Genomic DNA, 26193 nt, shown 5'->3' on the forward strand with positions numbered 1-26193 from the left:
CAGCAGGAGTCACCTGTCAGTAATAGACCCCTCTATACCACAGCAGGAGTCACCTGTCAGTATTAGACCCCTCTATACCAGCAGCAGGAGTCACCTGTCAGTAATAGACCCCTCTATACCAGCAGCAGGAGTCACCTGTCAGCATTAGACCCCTCTATACCAGCAGCAGGAGTCACCTGTCAGTATTAGACCCCACTATACCAGCAGCAGGAGTCACCTGTCAGTATTAGACCCCTCTATACCAGCAGCAGGAGTCACCTGTCAGTATTAGACCCCTCTATACCACAGCAGGAGTCACCTGTCAGTATTAGACCCCTCTATACCAGCAGCAGGAGTCACCTGTCAGTAATAGACCCCTCTATACCACAGCAGGAGTCACCTGTCAGCATTAGACCCCTCTATACCAGCAGCAGGAGTCACCTGTCAGTAATAGACCCCTCTATACCAGCAGCAGGAGTCACCTGTCAGTAATAGACCCCTCTATACCACAATAGGATTTACATGTCGGTATTAGACCCCAATATACCACAGTAGCGGTTAGAGGTTGCCATGCCAACCACCTCCAGAGATGACAGAGACCATGCGCTCCCTCACACCCATCTTCACTCCCAAGGAGGCCTTGCAGGGAGGGGTCACGTGACCGGCGGAAGCCTCCTACGTCATCAGACATACCAGCAGCGTCTCCAGTGTAGTTAGGAGAGACTCCCTAATCCTCCATCAGCCGTGCGGGAGCCTGAAGATGGCAGCGCCGCTGCTGGGAGCCGCCTGGATCGTGCTGTGTGCCCTGTCCCCCCTGGGTGAGCCTCTAGCTTATATATAGCCGCCATTTATTAACGGGGGAGGTGGGGTCATCTGTGTGGACGGCAGCGGAAATGTGGAATACTATAAGACGCACTAAAACCGTACTGCAGTGCGGTATGTACACGGTTCTGGTGACAAAATAAGAACTCCACCCTGACCAAGACACGGCCAGCTATTTCCTGTGACGTCATGATGCTGCTGCCCCCGGCTCGGGTGTCAGGAGGGGGGAACAGACTTCTCTGGTTACTTCTTGGCGACAGGTTTCCCTTTCAGTCACTTTGGGCATCCAGGACTTTTTTGCACGAATTAAAAAAAAAAAATTAATGATGAATAAGTGATAAATGATGAGTGATAAATGATGAGTGATGAATGATGCGACTGGTTTTAATGAAATTTAATCTGCAGGAATTACTCTGTATCTGTTTACAATAACTGCATAGAATGACACATACACATATAGGGTATTGTGCACACTACGGAATTGCGACGGAACATTGTTATTCTTTGGACGGACGAGCTGCAGAATCCGCAACAGATTTTCCGTCCTAATTTCATAGTGTGCACATACCCATAGAATGATACTTGTATTCTACATAGTATTATACATAGATTGATACATACATACATGGAATAGCACAAATATACACTGGCAATCAAAATTAGCCAAAATGTATGAACACTTTTTTTGTTCAGAAATAATATAAGAGGCACACCATGCCACTAAAGCAGTGCAAGGCTATGTTCACACAACATTAAAAATATTGAAAAGGCGGCCGATTTTTATATTTAAAAAAAAAAGTCAGTTTTTGCTGAGATTTAACTGACTGCAATGGCAATGCATTGAAGTCAATGGGAAGACGGACGTCCAATGCACACAGTGTATTGAATAACAGACGTTTTTACCACGGGCATCAAAATAATGAACATGATCGTTTTTTTCGGACGTCTTTTGCAAACACCGGACGGTTTTTATTAGTTGTTCACACACAGTTGTTCTTTTGTCACTGTTCTTTCTCCGTTTTTACTATTACATTCAATAGACTTTTCAATTAAGCCGCACCCAAAGGCCAATTAGTAACCCAAATTAGAATAATGTGCACTAAGGGGAGACAAGGCTGCTAAATGACGTCAATGACGTTTTTAGACTCAAAATAACGGATGTAATTTTAAACGGAGCTGAAAAAAATTTGTGTGAACATAGCCTAAGGGTTACGCCACATCACTAGGTCAGTGTAAGGCCGGGTTCACACTGAGCAAAACTAGCGGAATTCCGTTAGCCTTCCTCTCATAATGTGAGTCTATGAGTGGCGCACGCTGCTGTTCTCACAGCGTCTCTCCGCTCTGAAGAATGAACATGTTCATTCTTTAGCGCGGACAGAGCAGGAGCGTGCGCCTCCCATTGACTCCCATTATGAGAGGGAAGCTAACGGAATTCCACTAGTTTTGCTCGGTGTGAACCCGGCCTAAGGAGCACACCATGCCACTATATGAATAAAATATTTGCAAAACAAGTGTATGGGCATTGGGCCCATCTGTGCTACAAAATGCTATCTGAGCCATTTATTAAATGCCCCCCTTTAGGTTCAGTCTTTTCCCAGTTTGTTGTGAGACCTAATGTTTCCCAGAACAGCGTGCTCCTCAGTACAAGTCCAGCCTTGTAAGTCTTTCTATAATGAGAGGTTTGGCCTTAAGTCTAAATGATCTTAAACGTGGAGACGCTGCGCGAGGAGGCGGCAGCAGCAGATCCTTAACCTGCGCGAGGAGGCGGCAGCAGCAGCAGCAGATCCTTAACCTGCGCGAGGAGGCGGCAGCAGCAGCAGCAGATCCTTAACCTGCGCGAGGAGGCGGCAGCAGCAGCAGCAGATCCTTAACCTGCGCGAGGAGGCGGCAGCAGCAGCAGATCCTTAACCTGCGCGAGGAGGCGGCAGCAGCAGCAGATCCTTAACCTGCGCGAGGAGGCGGCAGCAGCAGCAGATCCTTAACCTGCGCGAGGAGGCGGCAGCAGCAGCAGATCCTTAACCTGCGCGAGGAGGCGGCAGCAGCAGCAGATCCTTAACCTGCGCGAGGAGGCGGCAGCAGCAGCAGCAGATCCTTAACCTGCGCGAGGAGGCGGCAGCAGCAGCAGCAGATCCTTAACCTGCGCGAGGAGGCGGCAGCAGCAGCAGCAGATCCTTAACCTGCGCGAGGAGGCGGCAGCAGCAGCAGATCCTTAACCTGCGCGAGGAGGAGGAGGCGGCGGCAGCAGCAGCAGCAGATCCTTAACCTGCGCGAGGAGGAGGAGGCGGCAGCAGCAGATCCTTAACCTGCGCGAGGAGGAGGCGGCAGCAGCAGCAGCAGCAGCAGATCCTTAACCTGCGCGAGGAGGAGGCGGCAGCAGCAGCAGATCCTTAACCTGCGCGAGGAGGAGGCGGCAGCAGCAGATCCTTAACCTGCGCGAGGAGGAGGCGGCAGCAGCAGCAGATCCTTAACCTGCGCGAGGAGGAGGCGGCAGCAGCAGCAGACCCTTAACCTGCGCGAGGAGGAGGCGGCAGCAGCAGCAGCAGATCCTTAAGGCCCTATTCCACCAACAGATCTGACAACAGATTATCTGCCAAAGATTTGAAGCCAAACCCAGGAACAGACTATAAACAGGGAACAGGTCATAAAGGAAAGACTGGATTTCTCCTCTTTTCAAATCCACTCCTGGGTTTGGCTTCGAATCTTTGGCAGATAATCTGTCGTCAGATCTATTGGTGGAATAGGGCCTTTAACCTGCGCGAGGAGGAGGCGGCAGCAGCAGCAGATCCTTAACCTGCGCGAGGAGGAGGCGGCAGCAGCAGCAGATCCTTAACCTGCGCGAGGAGGAGGCGGCAGCAGCAGCAGATCCTTAACCTGCGCGAGGAGGAGGCGGCGGCAGCAGCAGCAGATCCTTAACCTGCGCGAGGAGGAGGCGGCAGCAGCAGCAGATCCTTAACCTGCGCGAGGAGGCGGCAGCAGCAGCAGCAGATCCTTAACCTGCGCGAGGAGGCGGCAGCAGCAGCAGCAGATCCTTAACCTGCGCGAGGAGGCGGCAGCAGCAGCAGCAGATCCTTAACCTGCGCGAGGAGGCGGCAGCAGCAGCAGATCCTTAACCTGCGCGAGGAGGCGGCAGCAGCAGCAGATCCTTAACCTGCGCGAGGAGGCGGCAGCAGCAGCAGATCCTTAACCTGCGCGAGGAGGCGGCAGCAGCAGATCCTTAACCTGCGCGAGGAGGCGGCGGCGGCAGCAGCAGCAGCAGATCCTTAACCTGCGCGAGGAGGAGGCGGCAGCAGCAGCAGATCCTTAACCTGCGCGAGGAGGCGGCAGCAGCAGATCCTTAACCTGCGCGAGGAGGCGGCGGCAGCAGCAGCAGCAGATCCTTAACCTGCGCGAGGAGGCGGCGGCGGCAGCAGCAGCAGCAGCAGCAGCAGATCCTTATCCTGCGCGAGGAGGCGGCGGCAGCAGCAGCAGCAGCAGATCCTTATCCTGCGCGAGGAGGCGGCGGCAGCAGCAGCAGCAGATCCTTAACCTGCGCGAGGAGGCGGCAGCGGCAGCAGATCCTTAACCTGCGCGAGGAGGCGGCAGCAGATCCTTAACCTGCGCGAGGAGGCGGCAGCAGATCCTTAACCTGCGCGAGGAGGCGGCAGCAGATCCTTAACCTGCGCGAGGAGGCGGCAGCAGATCCTTAACCTGCGCGAGGAGGCGGCAGCAGATCCTTAACCTGCTCAGTGCTGAACTGCAGAGTGGTTCCAGCTGCAGTAATAAAGCAATTACCCATGGAGACTCTCCACATTATCCTGTCCTCTCTTGCATTTGTCTTATGTGGGTGTCCATCTTACTTGGGGGACTTGAATGAGTTTACGGTGAGGTGTCTCTGCCTGTCGATCATCTCCACAGAGCGCGCCGACAGCCAGAGAGCAGTGACTAGTCACAGATGGCTCTCTGCCCAGCTGACCAGGGCCGTTTTAACAGCTGCTGCTGCCCTAGGCACTAAACCTGAAGACGCCTCATCTTGGGGAACATGGGGGAGCGTGGTTTCGGCCACATACCTTTCTCTACATGTAGAAACATTGTCTAAATCACATTTTTTCATAGTTTTTAAATGTTTAAAACATAATTCCACATTTAATCAATGATTAGAGCCGTCTGCATATTGTCTGAAGGAATTCTCACCACGGGATTGGTAGGTAATAGCTCCAGGCGTCACATTTACCACCGCCATACCAGACCTGACCAATACCACCATACCAGACCTGACCAATACCACAATACTCCTCCCCTTCCTCAAAAAGACACCAGATTTACTGGCAAGTCTGAATGGGAGGTGGGAGACTAAAAAATATAAACAACAAAAATGTTTCTTTCCCTGTGCTCCCTGGTGCTGCCCTAGACACTGGACCACAGGCGCCTAGTGGTAAATACGGCCCTGGTTGCCGCTCCTCTACCAGCCTCATTTTCTGGAATAAAACACGTTTTTCCCTGACACGGCTGGTATGGTAGGGGAGCTGCATAGTAAAGCTTATAGGGTGCAGTTGGGGATAATAGGTTCCCTTTAAGGAAGGGACAGTATCAATTTAAATATAAGACACTAATGTCACTCAGCAGTAAAGAAGGTTAGGCACAGGGTACATCAGACTGCATAGAAGAAAACTAGTTACTTATACTGACAGCAAATAGATATCCTAAACCCTGATTGGATTGGTTTACAATGGCCCATGCTTTATATACACACATTTTGCAAACCCAAGAAAATTACATTGACCCTAATTTGAAGCTTCTGTTTCCTTTTTAGTGTCTGGAGATGAAGATTGCAATGGATACCATGACCATGGAGGCTTTTGGCGTCCTAAGTTTGACTGTAGATTTGGAACATTTTGCTGTGGGAACTGTGAGCACAGATATTGCTGTATCGACCCTACTAAACTGATCACGGAGAGGATGCAGAAGAGCTGCCTTTTTATAAGGTGCATTTTTTGAAGTTTAACTTTTGACGTTTGTAAGGCGCACACCAGTACAAAAACAGAACACACAGGCACAAGTACCGAAGTTGAGGTTAAAATACAGTAAACAGGAATGACAAGGATAGGCAAAAATAGGCATTTTAGCCAGTACTTGTAAGTAGAAACCGCGGGTCACACACGTTAACAGCCATTTGCATAGATACAATGATTGTCTTTCAATGCATTTATTAAAGATTACTTCGACGGTCTGCTGCCCACCACCCTGTGTAATAGGCGCGGCATCAGCAGACCGCCACTCCCTTCTATGGCCCTTGCTAAGATCGTCTGGGCAGCCCCTCCCACAGCTCCCGCCCCCTTCACCGTACTTACCCGCTCGCTGTCTGTGTAATAGCACACTTAGGGCCAGAATTGGACTTCCCCTAAGCGTACCATGTAATATGGCCCTAAGTGATAGTATAGTGTTGTATATTGCATCTAATTGTAAGAGGTCTTCAGTGTTAGAGGAGCTTATCCAATTAAGGTTAAGTAAGACAGTGGGTCCAGATTGCATCCCAACTAATTAGCATAACCCTTCCCTGGTAACAGGAGATGTTCCTGAGGCTTGGAGAGTGGACAATGTTGTACCCATCCAGAAGAAGGGTAGTAGTAAATAGGCTTAAAATTGGCTGAGCAGTCTGCCAGTTCAGAGACCTGCTTTTGAAGCTACAGCAGCAGCTCTAGGAAGCGAGCAGAGGGCAGAAGAACACTGGGACAGAGGATGTATACAGTTTATTTCTTTACACAGTCATCAGCCGCCGGCCACTATTACTCATAGAGATTGTTGTCTTTATTGCATGGCGCCTAATTTGGCCTTAAGTCAGGAAGACTCTGGTTCAGATTTCCCTTTCCCCTCTCAGTTTTCCCCTAACCCAAACCAGCCTCCCTGCCACTATAGGGATGTTATTGGGCAGGTGATGAGCAGTGCCTCAGTACTTCCTCCAGAAAAGACACTTAAAATCATCACCAAAAAGTTTCATCAGACCAGTGAATCTCGTTTCTCACAGTCTGAGTCCTGTAGGTGTTTTTTTTTGAAAATTCCAGTTGTTTTCATGTTTATTTTACTAAGAATAAGCTTCATGACTATGCTTTTAGGGTGACTTCACACACACCATATCGCAGCGGATTTTACAATTTGAGTGTCACAGCGAAATCCGCTGTGATACTGGGCACTGTAATTTTCTATGACTTTACATACTTTCATCCCGAGTATGTAAAGCCTCTTCAAACTTAACCCACCGCTGCCGGGCTAATACATTACCTGTCCATGCTCCTGCTTGCTTCTCAGACTCCCTTGCGTCCTGCTCAGCCAGTCAGTCTGTTGTCTCGCTGCAGCCACTGATTGGCTGAGCCGGGTGCTAGGAAGCCGGGAGTCTGAGAAGCAAGCGGGAGCGCGGCAGGTAACAGGGAAGGGGCTTAACATTCTTACAGAGGAATGAAAAATCTGCTGCGAGTATGCAGAGCCATAGAAAATGACACTACCCAATATTGCAGTGGATTTGGCTGTGGAACTCCCAGCATGAAATCTGCTGCGATACGGTACATGTGAAGGCACCCGAAAGGTGTATTCTGCTTAATTTACATTTTTAATATGTCTCTGCCCTTTGGGATAACATAAAAAAGACAATTTTTACCTTTCTGCGCTCCCCGATACCCTTCTACGCCATCTTCTGTCCCCGCCTAAATGAACCTGCCTTCACTTCTGAGAAGGACCTGTCAGGCAGTGACAGCCCACTCAGCCGATCATTGGCCGCGATGCTGTCCTGTCTGTCACTGCCAGATGAGTTCATCTTGGAAGTGAAGGCAGGATTGTTCAGCCGGGGACAGAAGATAACGCAGAAGGACACAGGTGAGTTTGGTTAAGGTGTAGATGCATCTCGGAAATGATCAAAAGAAATAGGAGGTCCCAAAGTTTAAAATGTCATAGAAAAGTTCTGAATACTGTTTTTTTTCACTTTGTCATTATGGGGCAATGAGTGCAAAATAATGGGTGAAACTTGTATTTTTTATTTCAGCACAAGACTGCAAAATCACAAAATTTGGAAGGTTTTAAAAACTTTCTGAATGGATTGCGTATCCTCACCATTGTGAATTCCAGACTAACCAGAATTTCTTTTATTACAGCCCAAAAACAATTGCTGGAATTAGCTTTGCAGTTGTCCTCTTCTTTGTGGTGATTGCCACACTCATTTGCTGCTTCATGTGTTCTTGTTGCTACTTGTATCAGCGGCGCCACCGCCGTGGAACACCTTATGTTGGTGAGTCTGATTTGTTTTTCCATGCTACATATAAAAAAATTTTTTAAATAATTTTATAAGAAGTACAATAGCATTGCATTAAAACACCAAATAGTCAAATATTCTGGATTATCTTTCAGCTAAAGCGTGTTTTAAAAAATATAAATATCTATCTTACAAGAGAGTAGAAATTAAAGGGGAACTCCGGATATGGAAAAGAACTTTCTATTATTATATAAATGTCTCTATGGATTGCCGTGTCTGCGTAGTTCAGCCGCTCTTAGTAATTCTTTGACATCCAGGAAGTGAAGAAAACTAGCCACCCTGCAATCCACTCTGTCTCCCCCTGCAGGAGGCTAAGATCATGTGACCACTGTCTCATATTAAGTTTGTTTGCTGAGCACAGACTGAGGATGCAGATGAGGATGACGGGGCGAGATGTGGGTAGAAAGGGGCATGTCATTGATGCAAGGCTCAGAAAGGGGCGGGGAACGTGGAAGAGGGGAGTTACCGCAGTGGGAGAAACAGGACGTTCTGATCATGTACCGCAAACACATGATGTAGTGTGTAGTGTAGTGTAGATGTAGTGTGAAAGCAGTGCAGGGGAAGAGAAACAGTAAAAGAGAAGAAGCAGGCACATGTGGGGGAACATAGGTAAGAACCTTGCACTGTGTGGAACGTTTACTTTAAGTTTACTGAAGGAGTGCCTGCCTCTTAATGAGTTAGTTGCATCTGTGGCTGTCCAAGTGCTGATAGCTATGATCTGGTGTAGATTTACGCTATAATTGGGCCATTTTTTTTACATAAACTATAATAAGTTTGTGGCAAAAAAAGTCCATACTCTTCACAGTATGTTCAACTTGTCAAGAATGGGGCAAAACTGAAAAGTCATGAAGCTGCTGTAAATTTTTAAGCTAGGGTCACAGTCTCTTAGCTGTGTCTGTTAGATGTATATGTAGGGGGAAAGCGCAATGTATAGGTCTAACGTATGCCTATGATGGATACCACATAGGGGAATCTGTCATACAAAGGAATTCATCATGTTAAAAAAAATATGTATGCTGAACAGTGTACACAGTGCTCTTGTATAGGATTCAGCTAGAACGAATAATACGGTCGTCTGTGTTATTCAATCTGGCAAACCCCAATGTTTAGGTCCTGAATGTGGCCTAGTTTTAACCTTTGTCATGTGCATGGGCTCTATGGATCCCTGTAAACCCTATACCAGGACCTTTCCCGCTCTTGTGTTAAATGGAGTGTAGCATTTACTGCTTTAACACACCGTTTTGCAACGTTGTTTTCTGGTGGCTATGTCATTACATAACTAACAATTATTCATAAAGCATTCATAAATTTTAAAGTGGTTTCACACACAGTTTTCCTTTTTTTAGTTCAGGATAGTCATGACTATGCTTCTTATGCAGCTGCATGGACACATACCGCAGTGCATACTCCCACCACCATACATAGTATCTCAAATCTTGTGAGACTTGTAACTAAAAACAGATCAGATAGTAACACGTTATTCATTACATAAGTTGCAACATTGCAATTTTTAATACAACATTTAATTAGTTAGTACTATCTGTAATTCATGACAGGAATAATTACACACTGAAAGTCCACAAGAATACATTACAATTACATGTCTCGTTCATCCCATTAAGGCTAAGCGTATTTAAACGCTGAATCCAGAAGACTTCTCTTCTAAGCAACTTAACCCTCACTTGCTCAGGATTGTCAACTTTTATTTGTTCCAGTACCATTCATTTAAGGTCACTAACATTATGGCCATTCACTACTCTAGTTTTACCATATTTACTCTCCTCCTGTTTTTTTTTTTATATAATTGCATATAGATGTGTTATGTTTATTTAAACAGTTTTTTATAGACCTCAAGGTCTGGCCAATATATGCCTTCCCACATGAGCACTTTAAGAGATAAATCACTTGTTGATAATTACATGAAAACCACCCCTTAGTTGTATTTTATTCCCCTTCATGGGTTGTGACACCATGTCACCTTTAAAGCGACTCTGTACCCACAATCTGTCCCCCTCCAAACCACTTGTACCTTCGGATAGCTGCTTTTAATCCAAGATCTGCCCTGGGGTCCGTTCGGCAGGGGATGCAGTTATTGTCATAAAAATAACTTTAAATCCGGCAGCACTGTATCTAACAGACGGGGCTTACATTTGTATATACATTAGGCTGGCACCACCTCTCCGTCCTTACTCCCCACCCTTCTCATCATTAGGAATGATCCAGGAACATTTACTGCTGTTTGAGCTTTGCACAGGTGTATTAACGATCCAGCCCATGTTCATTATACACACAGGTGGGGAATAGGAAGCAATCTGCCTGGAGCATTCCTAATAATGAGGAGGGTGGGGAGGAAGGACAGAAAGGGTGTGCCAGCCTAATGCATATACTAATGTAAGCCCCGGCCGTTAGACACAGCGCTGCAGGATTAAAAGTTGTTTTTATGACAATAACTGCATCCCCTGCCGAACGGACCCCAGGACAGATCTTGGATTAAAAGCAGCTATCTGAAGGTACAAGTGGTTTGGGGGGGTCAGATTGTGGGTACAGAGTCACCTTAATTATAGAGTGGCAGCTTAAACATGACAAACAAGCGAATGTCCCTGATTTTTTTTTTTTTGGCTCTCAAGAATTGTTGTCTTGTTTAAGGTTTCTTTTTAATATCCGCCCTCACTAATTGGTTTGCTACAGATTTTCCATTTTTATAAACAAACCTTGGAGGTTTTTAAAAATTTTTGCCTAATTTGGGGTTGTTCTTCAACATACCCCAATACTTGGTCACAATATATCTTACCAACTTTGCATGGCCATCAAGAGTACTAAGTATTGGGGTCTCGTCTTTTTCTTTTATTCTCTCTCTCTTACCCCATAGACTCTCCCTAGACTTCTTGCCATTTCCTCTCCTACTATCTCAACTTCTCTGCGATCATATCCTCGAGAAACAAATCTTTTATCATCATATCTTTTCTTTTATGATACTCTTGATCGTCACTGCATATTCTCTGTGCTCTTACAAATTGGCTTTTAGGAATCCCCTTGAAAGTGGAGGGGGCATGGCAGCTATCTCTTAGAAATATTAGAAATAATTTTTTGCAATCAGTTTCCTTACTGTACACAGTGGTACTTAGCCCACCTGATCCATTTTTGGTCACCTTCACATCAAGGTAATTTATGGATTCCTCTTGGCAATCTAGGGAGAACTCTATTAGGGGATGACAGGTGTTCAAATACTGAACTTATGTTGCGACCTTTTGTGCGGGTCCCTGCCCCCAGGACGAAGAGATCTTTCACAAAGTGGACCTATAATTTTACATGCCCACTAAGTTTGTGTGAAAAAAACATAATCATTGTCATTATTGGCCATAAAAATGTTTGAAAAACTACAGGGGACTTCAATGGAATCCCCCCTAAAAAAATCTGAAATAATTTTTGGACAGTTTTATTTAAAAAATGTATCATTGTTTTTCAAGTGAGCAGCCATCGTTGCCTTCTTTCTACAGAGCCAGTACCATCAGACTTTTCTGCGGTTGGAAACTCACTGTCAAAAAAAGCCAGACCCACCTTAATATCACTGAGCAACAGGCACGTTGATTCATTTATATGCTACAAGTTCTCGCAATAATGTCAATTCATTTTGTGGTGATGTGGCTGGGATCTGACAAAGGTACCAAGCCTTCACGTTTAAGTGGACAATAAAAGTGCAAAATTGGCAGAGATTTTTTAACTCTGTCACAGTCAAATAAAACTGATGAGGAAACATGAAGATTTCTTATCAGTTTGGTCGTCCATTGGGCCCGATTGCAGGCACCTGGAGGTTGATGTGTATGTCTGGGCTTGCCAGTGAACCCAGGAACTGTAGTGCAAGTGTGAACAACTTCTTCGAATTATCTATTGGATGGTATTGTGCAAGCTGGCTCCTTAAGTGGAGCTAGCTCAGTTGAAACCTCAGTCACTTTTTATTCCAGCCAAAAATTTGGTTTTATCCAGTTTGATTCCAGGCAGCTGAAAATCTCTCGAACAACTTTGCAATGTTGTTTAATAATTAGCTTGGGAAATTGGTGGTTACAAAGCAAACTCGGAGTTCTTGTTGTATAAGGACGCACGCACCAGCTTTTCTACCGGTGTTACTACTGGTTGTGTCAAACGACATAAACTTCCCAGAGCTGCCAATCCTGCAGAACCTTGAATACAGCTGTAGCTTGTGCTGCTCCTGTGCTGTAAGGTATCTCTGGGAACAACAACCCAGGTCCTGCTCCTGGCACTAGTACTGCCAGTCGCTCAGCAGTTTCATTGCGGGTCTGGGTTGCAAAACTTCTCCTGTCCCAGTGTACAGCCAGTGAACCAATGCTGTCAAAGGAAGCTTTGATAGCATTTGCTGCCATCTCTTGATGTAAGAGATGAGCCTGTGTTACAACCGGTAATCTTGCCTGCTCTCTCATTCCTCTAACACTGCAATTCAAAGACACCATTTTTTGTGACAACAGTGACTAAATTCATGAGAGGCCTAAATAGCAGCCATAAACCCACATTTTAGTCAATTTTGATACGTTTCTGCAAATCACCCTAAGATCGTTCATCAAAACTTGCAAATTACTATTATAAATTAATGTAAGTACATTTCAGGCACTCAGGTACATTTCAGTGAATCCACGGTGGGGGGAGATGAAATAAGTAAAATCAGACCCCAGATCAGCCCCCCTCCCGCGGCGGCCCTCGGATCCAAGATGCTCGCCGCCATCACTGGGAACAGACTAATGTCTGTTCACAGTGATCAAAAAATTGGTATTGAATTGGTGACAGGGGATAAAAAGTGATGTCCCCCTACCGCTCCTGTCACCCCCGTCCCCCAGTCACCCCCCCTACCCCTTATACATTACCTGATCCTGGAGCTCCTTCCTTTTCGGTGTCCTGGCTGGTTATGAAGTGCGCATGCGCTCCACAACCAGCCAGCTCTGAAAATTTTAAGTGACAGAGACCAATTTGGTCTCTGTCACTGAACTATGATTACTGTGATAGAAAATATCACAGTAATCATAGTAATACAGTGAAAATTAATGTGTTAAGTACAAAAAGTGACAAACATACAAAAAAATAAACACACTTTTTATTATAGTAATAATTGCAGTTTACTCCCAAATTACCCCTAACCCCCCCAGATTACCCATAACCACCGCAGGTTGCCCGTAACCACCGCACGTTGCCCATAACCACCCCAGGTTGTCCATAATCACGTCAGATTGCACTTAACCCCCCCAGATTACCCGTAACCACCGCACGTTGCCAGTGACCCCCTCCAGATTGTCCGTAATCACCCCAGATTGCCTGTAACCACCCCAAATTACATGTACCCACCCCAGATTACCTATAAGCACTTCAGTCTATCTGTAACAATTCTAGATTGTCTGTAACCCCCCCAGGTTGCCCGTAACCACCGCAGGTTGGGCATAACCACCCCAGGTTGCCCGTAATCATGCCAGATTACATGTAACCCCCCAGATTGCACGCAACCACCGCACCTTGCCTCTGACCACCGCACCTTGCCTCTGACCACCGCACCTTGCCTCTGACCACCGCACCTTGCCAGTGACCCCCTCCAGATTGCCCGTAACCACGCCAGATTACAGGTACCCACCTCAGATTACCTATTAGCACTTCAGTTTATCCGTAACCACAGCAGGTTGCCTGTAACCACCCCAGATTGTCTGTAACCACCCCAGATTGTCTGTAACCACCCCAGATTGTCTGTAACCACCCCAGATTGTCTGTAACCACCCCAGATTGTCTGTAACCACCCCAGATTGTCCGTAACCACCCCAGATTGTCCGTAACCACCCCAGGTTGTCCGTAACCACCCCAGATTGTCCGTAACCACCCCACGTTGCCTGTAACCATACCAGATTGTCTGTAACCACAGCAGGTTGTCCGTATCCACCCCAGGTTGCCTCTAACCACCCCAGGTTGCCTGTGACCACCCCATGTTGACCGTAACCACCTCAGACTGCCCGTAAACACCTCTAGATTACCCGGAACCACCCCAGACTGTCCGTAACCACCCCACTTTACCTGTAATCTAATTTTTATTTTTATTTTAGTAACTGCACTATTCTAATAACCATTACTAGCTGCGGTTTTGCGCCAGCAAATTGGCGCTCCTTCCCTTCTGAGCCCTGCTGTGTGCCCATACAGTGGTTTATGCCCACATATGGGGTACCGTTGTACTCAGGAGAACCTGCGTTACAGATTTTGGGGTATATTTTTTCTCCTGTTCCTTGTGAAATTTAGAAATTCAAGTTTTTCATTTTTACTGGCCAATTTTGAATACTTTCCTCTAATACCTGTGGGGCCAAAATGCTCATCCTACCCCAAGATGAATTCTTTGAGGGGTGTACTTTCCGAAATGGGGTGACTTTTGGGGGGTTCTATTCTGTATACATTACAGTGGTTTACGCCCACATATGGGGTACCGTAGTACTCAAGAGAACCTGCCTTACAAATTTTGGGGTGCTTTTTCTCTCATGTTCCTTTTGAAAATGAGAAACTTTAATCTAAACGTATATATTATTGGAAAATTTTAATTTTTCATTTTTTTACGGCCTAATGGTGAATACTTTCCTCCAGCCCCTGTAGGGTTAACATGCTCATTATACCCCTAGATTAATTCTTAAAGGTGTCTAGTTTCCAAAATGGGGTCACTTATGGGGGTTTCCAGTATACAAACCTCCTATATCAACTTAAAATAAGAACTGGTCCCTAAAAAAATCAGTTTTGGAAACTTTCACGAAAATGTGGTAATTTGCTGATAAATTTCTAAGCCCCGTAACGCCCTAAAAAAGTAAAATATGTTTATGAAATGAAGCCATAATAAAGAGGACATATCGGTAATGTGACTTAGTAACTAATTTATGTGATACAACTTTCTTTTTTTAGAAGCAGAGAATTTCAAAGTTCATAAAATGCAAATTTTTTAAATTTTTCATGATATTTTGATGTTTTTCACAAAAAACACACAAAGTAGTGACCAAATTTTGCCACTAATATAAAGTGTCATATGTGACGAAAAAACAATCTCAGAATCGCCAGCATACGTTAAAGCATCACTGAGCTATAAGCGCATAAAGTGAGACAGGTCAGATTTTGAAAAATGAGCCTGGTCTTTTAGGTGCAAATAGGCTTGGTCTTGAAGGGGTTAAATATGCTAAAAAAAGAATATCGCCGGAGTTGTCCTTTAATGACACCTAAAACAGTGATGTTGAAACAGGAAAAATAAAGTAATATTAATACTGTTAAATATTCTTTATACATAACAAATAGGTAAATTGGAGAGAGTTCCACTGACCTTTGCTCTATTCATGTTTCTTTTGATCCTACGACGTGCCTGTTTGGCGCACTGAGCGAAGAAGTATGGACCCATCACATGGATAGACAGGAGACCTCCATCTAAATCCATGTGGATCTCCCTTGTGAATACTGCCTTGTGCTATGAACGGATTTTCTATATCCATAGGAAATGCCCCTCCAAATTCGGGAAGATAAGGGACCTTTGGTGCCGCTCCTCCCTAACTAATATCTCAGAGTCTGATATACCCACCTTGGGTTAACTTCTGAGTGACAGCTCCATCTGCTATGAGTCCCCGCACTGTACTATATTGATACTTGTATTTCTATGTTATTTATATTTACGCTCTCTACACAGCTCTGTATATTGCTCTGTGGTTTCCTACTTTGCTGAATGTTTATTAATTGAGATGCAACGAATTTTGTAAATGCCAAAGAGACCTTTTAATAAAATTGAGTAAAAAAAATAATACACAGTACACAAGGGGGAAGGGGCCTACTCTGTATCAATAGCACTGTTCAGCAGCACTGGATCAGACCAAGGGACCACAAACTGCAGGGCTTGGACAGCATGACAGTAGAGGGGCGAAGGGAAACAAGAAAATGGTCATCACATCCAATACTACTATTGTCTATGTAGGTGCACGCTGCCATGGCTGAAATATAGACACAAAAATAGAAAAGTGCAATAGCATGCTGCAGATGCCAAGACGTGTGGTTAAAATAGATATTTAGAATTGTCAAATTGCTATAGAAAAAAAATAGATTCTTGATACCACTGTATTAACAACATTTTTTTTTGTCCCCAGATCACCCCTTTAAAAAAAATTTCTTAAAAATTATTTTCATATTAAAAAGCATTTTATATTGTCCATAAACACATTTTTATCACTTTTTTTCTTTTTTTTTAAGTGCAAGAAACGCAAATGTCAGGATTTTCTCAACAGCAGCCGTATCCTACGCAGCAACCGTATCCTACGCAGCAGCTATATCCTATGCAGCAGCCATATCCTTCACAGCAGCCATATCCTTCACAGCAGCCATATCCTATGCATCCTCCATACCCTATGCAGGCTCCCTATCCCCCACAACAAGCATACCCTGTGGACCCTAAGTTTGCTCCATCTCCACCAGGATATGAACCTGTTCCAGCATACCCACTAAATGACCCAACAGCCCAGTACCCTGTGTACCCTCCAGGACCTCCTGCGTATAATCCAAATGGTAAGACACATGCTAGCTTTTTTGGGGGTGATTTTTTTGTGTATGTGCAGTCTTTTTACCTAGAAAAAATTTATTTCTCTTTCTTTTCCTTAGTAGTTCCTCCGAACACAATGCATCATGGATTATGACAAAACAAAAGGTGAAACGGAAGGCATTTGTTTATTTTGTCCTTCGATCCATCGATTCCAGGTCATCTCAGAGAATATCCTGTATTTATTATCTGTTGTGTTCTTTTTTTTTTTTTTTTTTCACCACAGACCTTTCTGTATAACCACTGTACTACCCGCCTGTATAATGGGAATGTTTAGCCCTCCGTGTGGCAGACTTGGCGTATTTATGCCACTAAGTTGAATGGGAATATATATGTTGCTGTTGTTAGTTTTTACCTGTTTATACTACATCAGATTTCAGTTCATAGATTTTAACATGATGCCAGAATGTATTAATAACTTTTTAGTTACAGATTGTCAGTTCAACGTCCTAGCCTTGCCAGTCCCATGTGAATACAAGGAATATTCCCAAAGAATTGTATTATATACTTACTAAAATAAGGATCTCACTTGAATGTATTGCAGCAAGTAAGGCTTCTATTACACGGAGCCATAATCTGCCAAATCCGGCACATTGTCACTCCGTGTAATAAAGACAATGATCATCGACTGATCGTGTCTTTAGTTTCGGACCTATAAACACTGGCCACCCGGCACCCATCTCTACATGTAATAGCAGGGGTGTAATTACCTATGCAGCAGCCATAGCGGCTGCTACAGGGTCTGCCGCATCAGGGGACCCAGTGACCCACTCCTGCAATACACTGGGCCCCTGAGCTCTCATCATTTGCAGCACCCAGGGGGCCCAATCAAAAGTTTGTTATAGGGCTGAGCCATTTCTAGTTACGTTCCTGTGTAATAGTGATGCATGGCTGACGATTGTGTAAAAAAATAAAGTACATACATACCCGACCACGCTCCACAGTGTTTCTGCCCGCTCCCTGGTACCTTCCTGGCTTATGCCTGGTCCCTAGCCACCATGAAAGGCAGCCTCTGAATGGACAGACCGCTTAGCCAATCACTTCAATGGCTGGCTCTGCAGTATTTGCAGAAGACAGGAATCTACCAGGGAGCGGGTAGAAAACAGGAAGGTCCTGGGAGCTGGCATATACATCGGGGAGCGTGGTCAGGTATGTATGTACTTTATTATTTTATGCCGAGCAAGGGCTGCATGGACATCCCTAACTATAACTACACAATATATATATATATATATATATATATATATATATATATATATATATATATATATATATATACACACACACACACACACACACACACACACACACACACACACACAGCCCTTGCTGCACAATGGTTGATCCATGTCATAGGCTCAGTAAACAAGCATCAATCTAGCAGATAGGCACTGGTTTACTACAGTGATTGGGCTGTGTAATACAGCCCTTACAGTGCCCTGATGTGATCACATTTTATCCCTGTCAAACACATAAGGATTGTGAATTATTGATCTTTCCTAAATCCTAACGTCACAGGTATTTTAATGTGTGCTTTGTTTGTGTCATCGCTACCAAAAGTTACTGTCATAATAAACAAAACTTGTTTTAGATGTTTTGTATCATTGTATTGTCTATTGGTTCTAAAAGTGATAAAAAGCAAAAGTGATGAAACAAAATGGAGAACTATAGTTATATTGCCCTTCATGAACATTAAAGGGGCTGTCCAGTTTCTGACAGACATTGTTATATTCCTATCCTGCTCCGTTATTATTAAGGCAAAGAGGTCGGACGCATATAAACAGTGGTTAGATAGTAATAGTAGGTATGGGATTTATCTTGCACCAATATATTTCACAGCACTTTACATGTACAGACAGAATCAGACTTTGGCCACAAGGGGTAGCTCCCCCCAGCACTCGTACACCTGCACAGCGGGTGGAGGAGACAAACACTGGAGCGCTGTATCTGTATCGCTGCAGCCAAGTGAGTATGTTATTTCTATTAGTAGTACATGTAGTTGAGGTGAAGGCTTTCAGACTACTGGGGGGTTACCTATAGGGGGATGTCTATAGTGAGGCATACTATCTGGGACAGGGCTACAAGGGAATGCCAAATAGTGGATTACCTACATGGGGTTGGTTGCTATATGGAGGATACTGTCTACTGGGGCCTACCTGCACGGAGAGACCTGACTATTATATGAATGCACAGAGTGGGCCTAACTACTAATAGCTTCTGCCTCTCCTGTGACAACGCATCATCCTCTGGATCTTGTCTCCCACCCACTGAGTGATTTCACTATCTCTGACCAGCCGTGCTGTATGGTGTTACAGGTAGAGAATATAGCGCACTGTACGCTATACAGGTACAGGTAATGCAGTTATTCTCACAATGAAATGATAGAGTACTGCAATTAATTCAGTAACACAATAAAACTACAATGTGCAAACACATCCTAAATGTTCTCCAACAGCTTTGGGAGAGGGATAGGCATGGCAGAGGACTGTGATGAACTGCTGAGGGTAAGCAATGCATCCTGAAACCTGTAGTACTGAGTACAACTGCCCAACCAGGAAGTGCAACCAGAAAATTCTGAACTAAGACCCCAAAACAAATGGGGTCTTCAAATGGTAGTTTCAGAACTGGGTAAGACAGGTTAGCAATGTTACATGTCTCTGCCGAATTTCTATTTTTTTACCTCATGTTGGAGTACCCCTTTAAAGACTAGGGTCCAGTTTTATAAATCTGACCTGTCTCACTTTATGCGGTTATAGCTCCATGATGCTATAACTTATCCAAACGATTCTGAGACTTTTTTATCGTGATTATATTGTACTTTAGGTTATTGGTAAATTTTGGCCAATATCCTCATGATTTTATTGTGAAAAACACCCTTGTTTAATAAAAAAAAAAGGCAAAATTTCCCCCTTATTTTTAGTTTGACCCTTGGGACATTTCTGTGCCACGTGCGGAAAAAAAACAAAATGTTTCTGGTGTCTATCTAGGAGGTAAAGATCATAAGGTCGCGACAATCTCTTCTTTCTCACCCAGCCAACCATATCCCTCCCTAACTTTTTCTCTGAACTCGCTAAGTACCAAACTTTATCCAAGTATAAAACTTACAGAAATCAAAAGCCCTTAACGTATTATTACCCCCTGCAACTGTCTCTGCCCTTGAGTTTGAGTCCCATTCCGTTGGACACAGTTGGACCTGAGTGTGCAACTCACGCCCAATACCTCTGATGGACGAACTTCCCGCCCATGCTCAAAACCATCAAAGCTGACTTGTTGAGATGGCACAGGGGCATGTTCACCTGGTTTGGCCGTTGTTTTATCTTTATCCCCTTAACGACCCATGACGAGTATACTCGTCATGCCGCCGTTAAAGCGACTCTGTACCCACAATCTAACCCCCCCCCCCCCCCCAAAACCACTTGTACCCTCAGATACCTGCTTTTAATCCAAGATCTGTCCTGCGGTCCGTTCGGCAGGTGATGCAGTTATTGTCCTAAAAAAAACAACTTTTAAACTTGCAGCCTTTGCCAAACGGGAGTATCTGTGCCCTAACTTTGCACCAACCCTCCGTCCCTCCTCCCCATCCTCTTCATGCCACTGGAACATTTTCTCCATGCTGAACAGTGCACAGCTTCTTAACCATGTGCCGGGCTAACACAGGTGGAGAATAGGAGGCAATCTGCCTGGAGCATTCCTAATGATGAAAAGGGACAGAGGGGTGGTGTAAAGTTAGGGCACAGATACTCCCATTTGGCAAAGGCTGCAAATTTCAAAGTTGTTTTTAGGGCAATAACTGCATTTTTTTCCTTTGATCATTTGCAATCTACGATCTCTTTTCGGAGCCCTGCTGGTGAACAGAAGGAGATTTCCCCCTCTATTAACTCTGCTAGATGCTGCGGTCAAACTTATCACAGCGTCTATAGGGTTAACTTCGGGATTGGAGCGCAGTCCTAGTCCCAACAGTTGTGATGGGTGCCTGGCAATCACTGATATCTGGGACACGCATTGGATGGCACAGGCACATGAGCATGTTAAATAAAGGAGTGGTTCATAAAAAAAAAAATTCAGATCAACTAATGCCAGAAGGTGCCAGAAATGTGTATTTACTTCTATTAACAAATCTCAAGTCTTCTAGTACTTATCAGATGCTGTATGTCCTCCAGGAAGTGGTGTATTCTCTCCAATCTGACACAGTGCTCTCATCTTGCACCTCTGTCCATGTCACCATGTCAGGAACTGTCCAGAACAGTAGCAAATCCCCATAGAAACCCTCTCCTGCTCTCCAGACCACTTCCTGCAGGACATACAGCAGCTCAGGGGCGTTGCTAGGGTCCTAAAACATCCGGGGCCCGGGCCCTCTGAGTTTCTCTCCCCCATTTCTCTCCCCCATGCTTTTCTCCCCTTTCTCTCCCCCATGCTTTTCTCCCATTTCTCTCCCCCATGCTTTTCTCCCATTTCTCTCCCCCATGCTTTTCTCCCCTGTTTCTCTCCCCCATGCTTTTCTCCCATTTCTCTCCCCCATGCTTTTCTCCCCTGTTTATCTCCCCCATGCTTTTCTCCCCTGTTTCTCTCCTCCATGCTTTTCTCCCCTGTTTCTCTCCCCCATGCTTATCTCCCCTGTTTCTCTCCCCCATTTTTCTCTCCCCCATGCTTTCTCCCCTGTTTCTCTCTCCCCTGTTTCTCTCCCCCATGCTTTCTCCCCTGTTTCTCTCCCCCATGCTTTCTCCCCTGTTTCTCTCCCCCATGCTTTCTCCCCTGTTTCTCTCCCCCATGCTTTTATCCCCTCTTTCTCTCCCCCATGCTTTTCTCCCCTGTTTCTCTCCCCCATGGTTATCTCTCCTGTTTCTCTCCCCCATGCTTTTCTCCCCTGTTTCTCTCCCCCATGGTTATCTCTCCTGTTTCTCTCCCCCATTTCTCTCCTCTGTTACTTTCTCCCCTGTTTCTCTCCCCCATGCTTTTCTCCCCTGTTTCTCTCCCCCATGCTTTTCTCCTCCATGCTTTTCTCCCCTGTTTCTCTCCCTCATGCTTTCTCCCCTTTCTCTCCTCCATGCTTTTCTCCCCTCTTTCTCTCCCCCATGCTTTTCTCCCCTTTCTCTCCTCCATGCTTTTCTCCCCTTTCTCTCCTCCATGCTTTTCTCCCCTCTTTCTCTCCCCCATGCTTTTCTCCCCTCTTTTTCTCCCCTGTTTCTCTCCCCATGGTTATCTCTCCTGTTTCTCTCCTCCATTTCTCTCCTCTGTTACTTTCTCCCCTCTTTCTCTCCCCCATGCTTTCTCCCCTGTTTCTCTTCCCCATGCTTTCTCCCCTGTTTCTCTCCTCCATGCTTTCTCCCGTTTCTCTCCTCCATGCTTTTCTCCCCTCTTTCTCTCCCCTGTTTCTCTCCCATGTTTCTCTCCCCATGGTTATCTCTCCTGTTTCTCTCCCCTGTTACTTTCTCCCCTCTTTCTCTCCCCCATGCTTTTCTCCCCTCTTTCTCTCCCCTCTTTCTCTCCCCCATGCTTTCTCCCCTGTTTCTCTTCCCCATGCTTTCTCCCCTGTTTCTCTCCCCCAGGCTTTTCTCCCCTGTTTCTCTCCCCTATGCTTTTCTCCCCTGTTTCTCTCCCTCATGCTTTCTCCCCTTTCTCTCCTCCATGCTTTTCTCCCCTCTTTCTCTCCCCCATGCTTTTCTCCCCCCCATGCTTTTCTCCCCTTTCTCTCCTCCATGCTTTTCTCCCCTCTTTCTCTCCCCCATGCTTTTCTCCCCTTTCTCTCCCCCATGCTTTTCTCCCCTTTCTCTCCTCCATGCTTTTCTCCCCTGTTTCTCTCCCCCATGCTTTTTTCCCCTCTTTCTCTCCCCCATGCTTTTCTCCCCTCTTTCTCTCCCCCATGCTTTTCTCCCGTTTCTCTCCCCTGTTTCTCTCCCTATGGTTATCTCTCCTGTTTCTCTCCTCCATTTCTCTCCTCTGTTACTTTCTCCCCTGTTTCTCTCCTCCATGCTTTCTCTCCTGTTTCTCTCCTCCATGCTTTCTCCCCTGTTTCTCTCCTCCATGCTTTCTCTCCTGTTTCTCTCCTCCATGCTTTCTCCCCTGTTTCTCTCCCCCATGCTTTCTCCCGTTTCTCTCCTCCATGCTTTTCTCCCCTGTTTCTCTCCCCTGTTTCTCTCCCATGTTTCTCTCCCCATGGTTATCTCTCCTGTTTCTCTCCCCTGTTACTTTCTCCCGTTTCTCTCCCCCATGCTTTTCTCCCCTGTTTCTCTCCCCCATGCTTTCTCCCCTGTTACTCTCCTCTGTTACTTTCTCCCCTCTTTCTCTCCCCCATGCTTTCTCCCCTGTTACTCTCCTCTGTTACTTTCTCCCCTCTTTCTCTCCCCCATGCTTTCTCCCCTATGCTTTCTCCCCTGTTACTCTCCTCTGTTACTTTCTCCCCTCTTTCTCTCCCCCATGCTTTTCTCCCCTCTTTCTCTCCCTCATGTTTCTCTCCCCATGGTTATCTCTCCTGTTTCTCTCCTCTGTTACTTTCTCCCCTTTCTCTCCCCCATGCTTTTCTCCCCTGTTTCTCTCCTCCATGCTTTTCTCCCCTCTTTCTCTCCTCCATGCTTTTCTCCCCTGTTTCTCTCCCTCATGCTTTTCTCCCCTCTTTCTCTCCCCCATGCTTTTCTCCCCTCTTTCTCTCCCCCATGCTTTTCTCCCCTCTTTCTCTCCCCCATGCTTTTCTCCCGTTTCTCTCCCCCCTTGCTTCTTTCCCCCTGTGCTTCTCGCCCGTTTCTCTCCCCCCGTGCCTGCTCACCTCCTTTTTGATCGCGGCTGCTGCTGTCCGCCTCACCTACCGTAGCGGCCGGAGGTGCTCCTAAAACTCAATCAGCTCAGAGCGGGAGCGTGGGGCCGCTGCGGTGGGCCGTGGCGCACGCATTGATTGGATACGTGCACCACGGCCCACCACAGCGGCCCCACACTCCCGGTCTCCGCTGATTGGATGGAGGAGCGTGTCCGGGTGCTGCGGGCGGCCAGTAGGTGAGGAGGAGGAGAGCAGCAGCGGCAATCTGCGAGCCGGATGCGGCCACCAAAAGAGCCACATCTGGCTCGCAAGAGCGGGGCAGAAGAGATCCGGGGCAGCAGGCATTTTATTCGGGGCATGAGCCCCGAATAAAACTGCCTAGCGACGCCACTGCAGCAGCTGATAAGTACTGGAAGACTGTAGATTTTTCAATAGAAGTAAATTACAAATCTCTGGCATCAATAGATAATGGGTAAGGTGGGAGGTGTGAAGAGTGCAACACTTTCAGGTGACCGTATTTAGTTTATGTTATAGTTTAAGGTAAATGGGCAGCTAGTCCAGTGACTGCCACAAGGTGGAGCCATTGCTGCAGATAGAATAGCTTGGCTGCTGTGTTCAGGCAAGAACTAATCATACTAATAAATAATGGAAATCAAGATGAGAACAACAGGGTGTCAGTCATTTTCACTGTATGAAAAAGATGTCATCTGGAGATTTTTTTGAGCAGCAGATGTTGAGGCGATGAATATAGGCACTGAAGGAGACATCTGAGTATATAACTGAAACCAGAGACTGATGCTAAAAATACACAAAATGAAGCATTGCCTAAAATCACATACAATGAGTCATATTATATAAATGACACTTTATGAGCCTCTTATGTAATGATAAAAAAGAGAAAAAAATTAAAAACAAAATGCCTAACATAGTAATAGTAAATGAAAAGATAGGTACAGGGGCATACAGGATATCACCATGACCCAAGGATATCACTATGACCAAGGATAAAACCATGATGATCAAGGATATCACCATGAAGCAATGTAAGAACAACATTATAAATGTCAAGCTGGGGAAGTTACCATAAGAGAATACAGATCTGTTTGGCAATACCTCTGTTTTCTACAATGAATGGCACAGTGGGGTTGGGGGGCAAATTTTGATTGCTGCCGGCATCAGTGCTGGAGAGGAGGAAAGGTGAAGGGAATTTTTTTTGTTTTGTTTGTTGGGGACCTTGTAGGTGCATCCTGAAAGGGGGGGCAACTACTTAGGTGGTTTAACTACCTACTGGGGGGGCAGGGGGATAACCTAGTGGGGACATGTACCTAATGGGGGGTTAACTAACTACTGGGGGCATTTAACTTATTAGGGGGGGGGAGTTAAAGAGGTTGTTCACAAAAAAAAATTCTATCAAACAACTGGTGCCATAAAGTGCTAGAGATTTGTAATTTACTTAAAAAATCTCATCTTCCAGTACTTATTAGCAGCTGTATGTCCTGCAGAAACTGGTGTATCCTTTCCAGTCCAGAGACCATGAGAGGTTTTCTGTGGGGATTTGCTACTGTCCTGGACAGTTCCTGACATGAACAGAGATGGCAGCAGAGAGCACTGTGTCAGACGGAAGACAATACACCACTTCCTGCAGGACATACTGCAGCTGACTAATTTTTTTATTAGCAGTAAAATACAAATCTTTGGCATTAGTTGATTAGAAATAATCTTTTTAGGAACCACCCCTTAACGTGCACAGGATGGCACAGCCACAGAAGCAGTGCCTGTGCCATCGACGTGGGTCCCAGATGTCAGTGATAGCCAGGCACGTTACAAATTTCTGGAACTTTATGGCACCAGTTAATTTGAAAGAAAACACTTTTCAGAGAACTACCCCTTTAACTACCTAATGGCCGGCATTTGCTTAATATTGGTAGGGGGTTAACTACCTACTGGAGTCCTAATTTGGGATTGAATTACCTACTTACTGGGGGCATCTACTTGCAGGGATATTCCCATTTTAGCTTGTTATCCCCCACCAATCTTTGTACAGGGGCTCTGGTGGTCAGACAAGTGATCAGCTTGATAAATACTTTTGATGAAGCTCCTGTCTCCGTGCTGTGGCCTAAAGAAAGGAACTTTGGTTCAATCTACATGGATCAGAACTGATGTGAAATTTCCAGTACACCTGGGCGTTAGGTACTAATAAGTAATAAGAGGGGGTTAGTGTTAGCTGCCCTATGAGCTATCTCCAACCCCAGCTTATTAATAGATGCTGCCATCTACGTCCGCTACTAAGCCAAAATTTAAAAAAAAAACCTTTATTGACAACCCCTCCCCCCCCCCCCCCCAAGACCCCTTGTAAACCCTTTTATTAAAGTGAAACAGATTGCTGAACTCAGGGAGAACAGCCAAATGACAACACTGCCGGCTGCTAATGAAAGCGCTCAATGCAGTGTAGTCCTAGGTGCATTGCCCCCTGGGAAACATGAGTATGCAAAAGAGGAGTCCGTGGAGCCTCATTGAAGAGTCTCAAAACACAGGACTAGCCAGATATCCCTCCGGGAAGGACCCAGCCAAGTGGCAGCTCCTGTTAGGAAACCACCAAATCCACCATATTAAGTGGCCCTATAAGTCAGTGTAATGACAAGGGATAAACCAAGGCTAGGTAACCATCCACAGACAGCTGTTTCGGGGTGTTGCCCCTCATCAGTGTGGAGCAGGATTCTGGCTAGGTGGGAGCAATGCCTAGTAGAGCCATAAGAGAAACAGATTGCTGAACTCAGGGAG

General features: G+C 45.6%; 1 protein-coding gene across 2 annotated transcripts; it reads left to right on the forward strand.

Annotated features, from left to right (window-relative positions):
* The first annotated feature begins 580 nt into the window (after window positions 1-580).
* On the forward strand, window positions 581-16881 carry SHISA4 (shisa family member 4). Of its 2 annotated transcripts, none has more exons than XM_069972594.1 (5): window positions 581-797; window positions 5591-5762; window positions 7920-8053; window positions 16322-16633; window positions 16730-16881. In XM_069972594.1, exons 1-5 carry the CDS (start codon window positions 740-742, stop codon window positions 16759-16761), a joined length of 708 nt encoding a protein of 235 aa, XP_069828695.1. In that variant the 5' UTR covers window positions 581-739; the 3' UTR covers window positions 16762-16881. The 2 variants fall into 2 exon arrangements, with proteins under 2 accessions (XP_069828695.1, XP_069828693.1); XM_069972592.1 differs by having other exon boundaries at window positions 583-797; window positions 16727-16881.
* Window positions 16882-26193: the final 9312 nt, after the last annotated feature.

This window comes from Dendropsophus ebraccatus, chromosome 5, assembly GCF_027789765.1.
Source record: "Dendropsophus ebraccatus isolate aDenEbr1 chromosome 5, aDenEbr1.pat, whole genome shotgun sequence".
NCBI classification, from domain to species: Eukaryota; Metazoa; Chordata; class Amphibia; order Anura; family Hylidae; genus Dendropsophus; species Dendropsophus ebraccatus.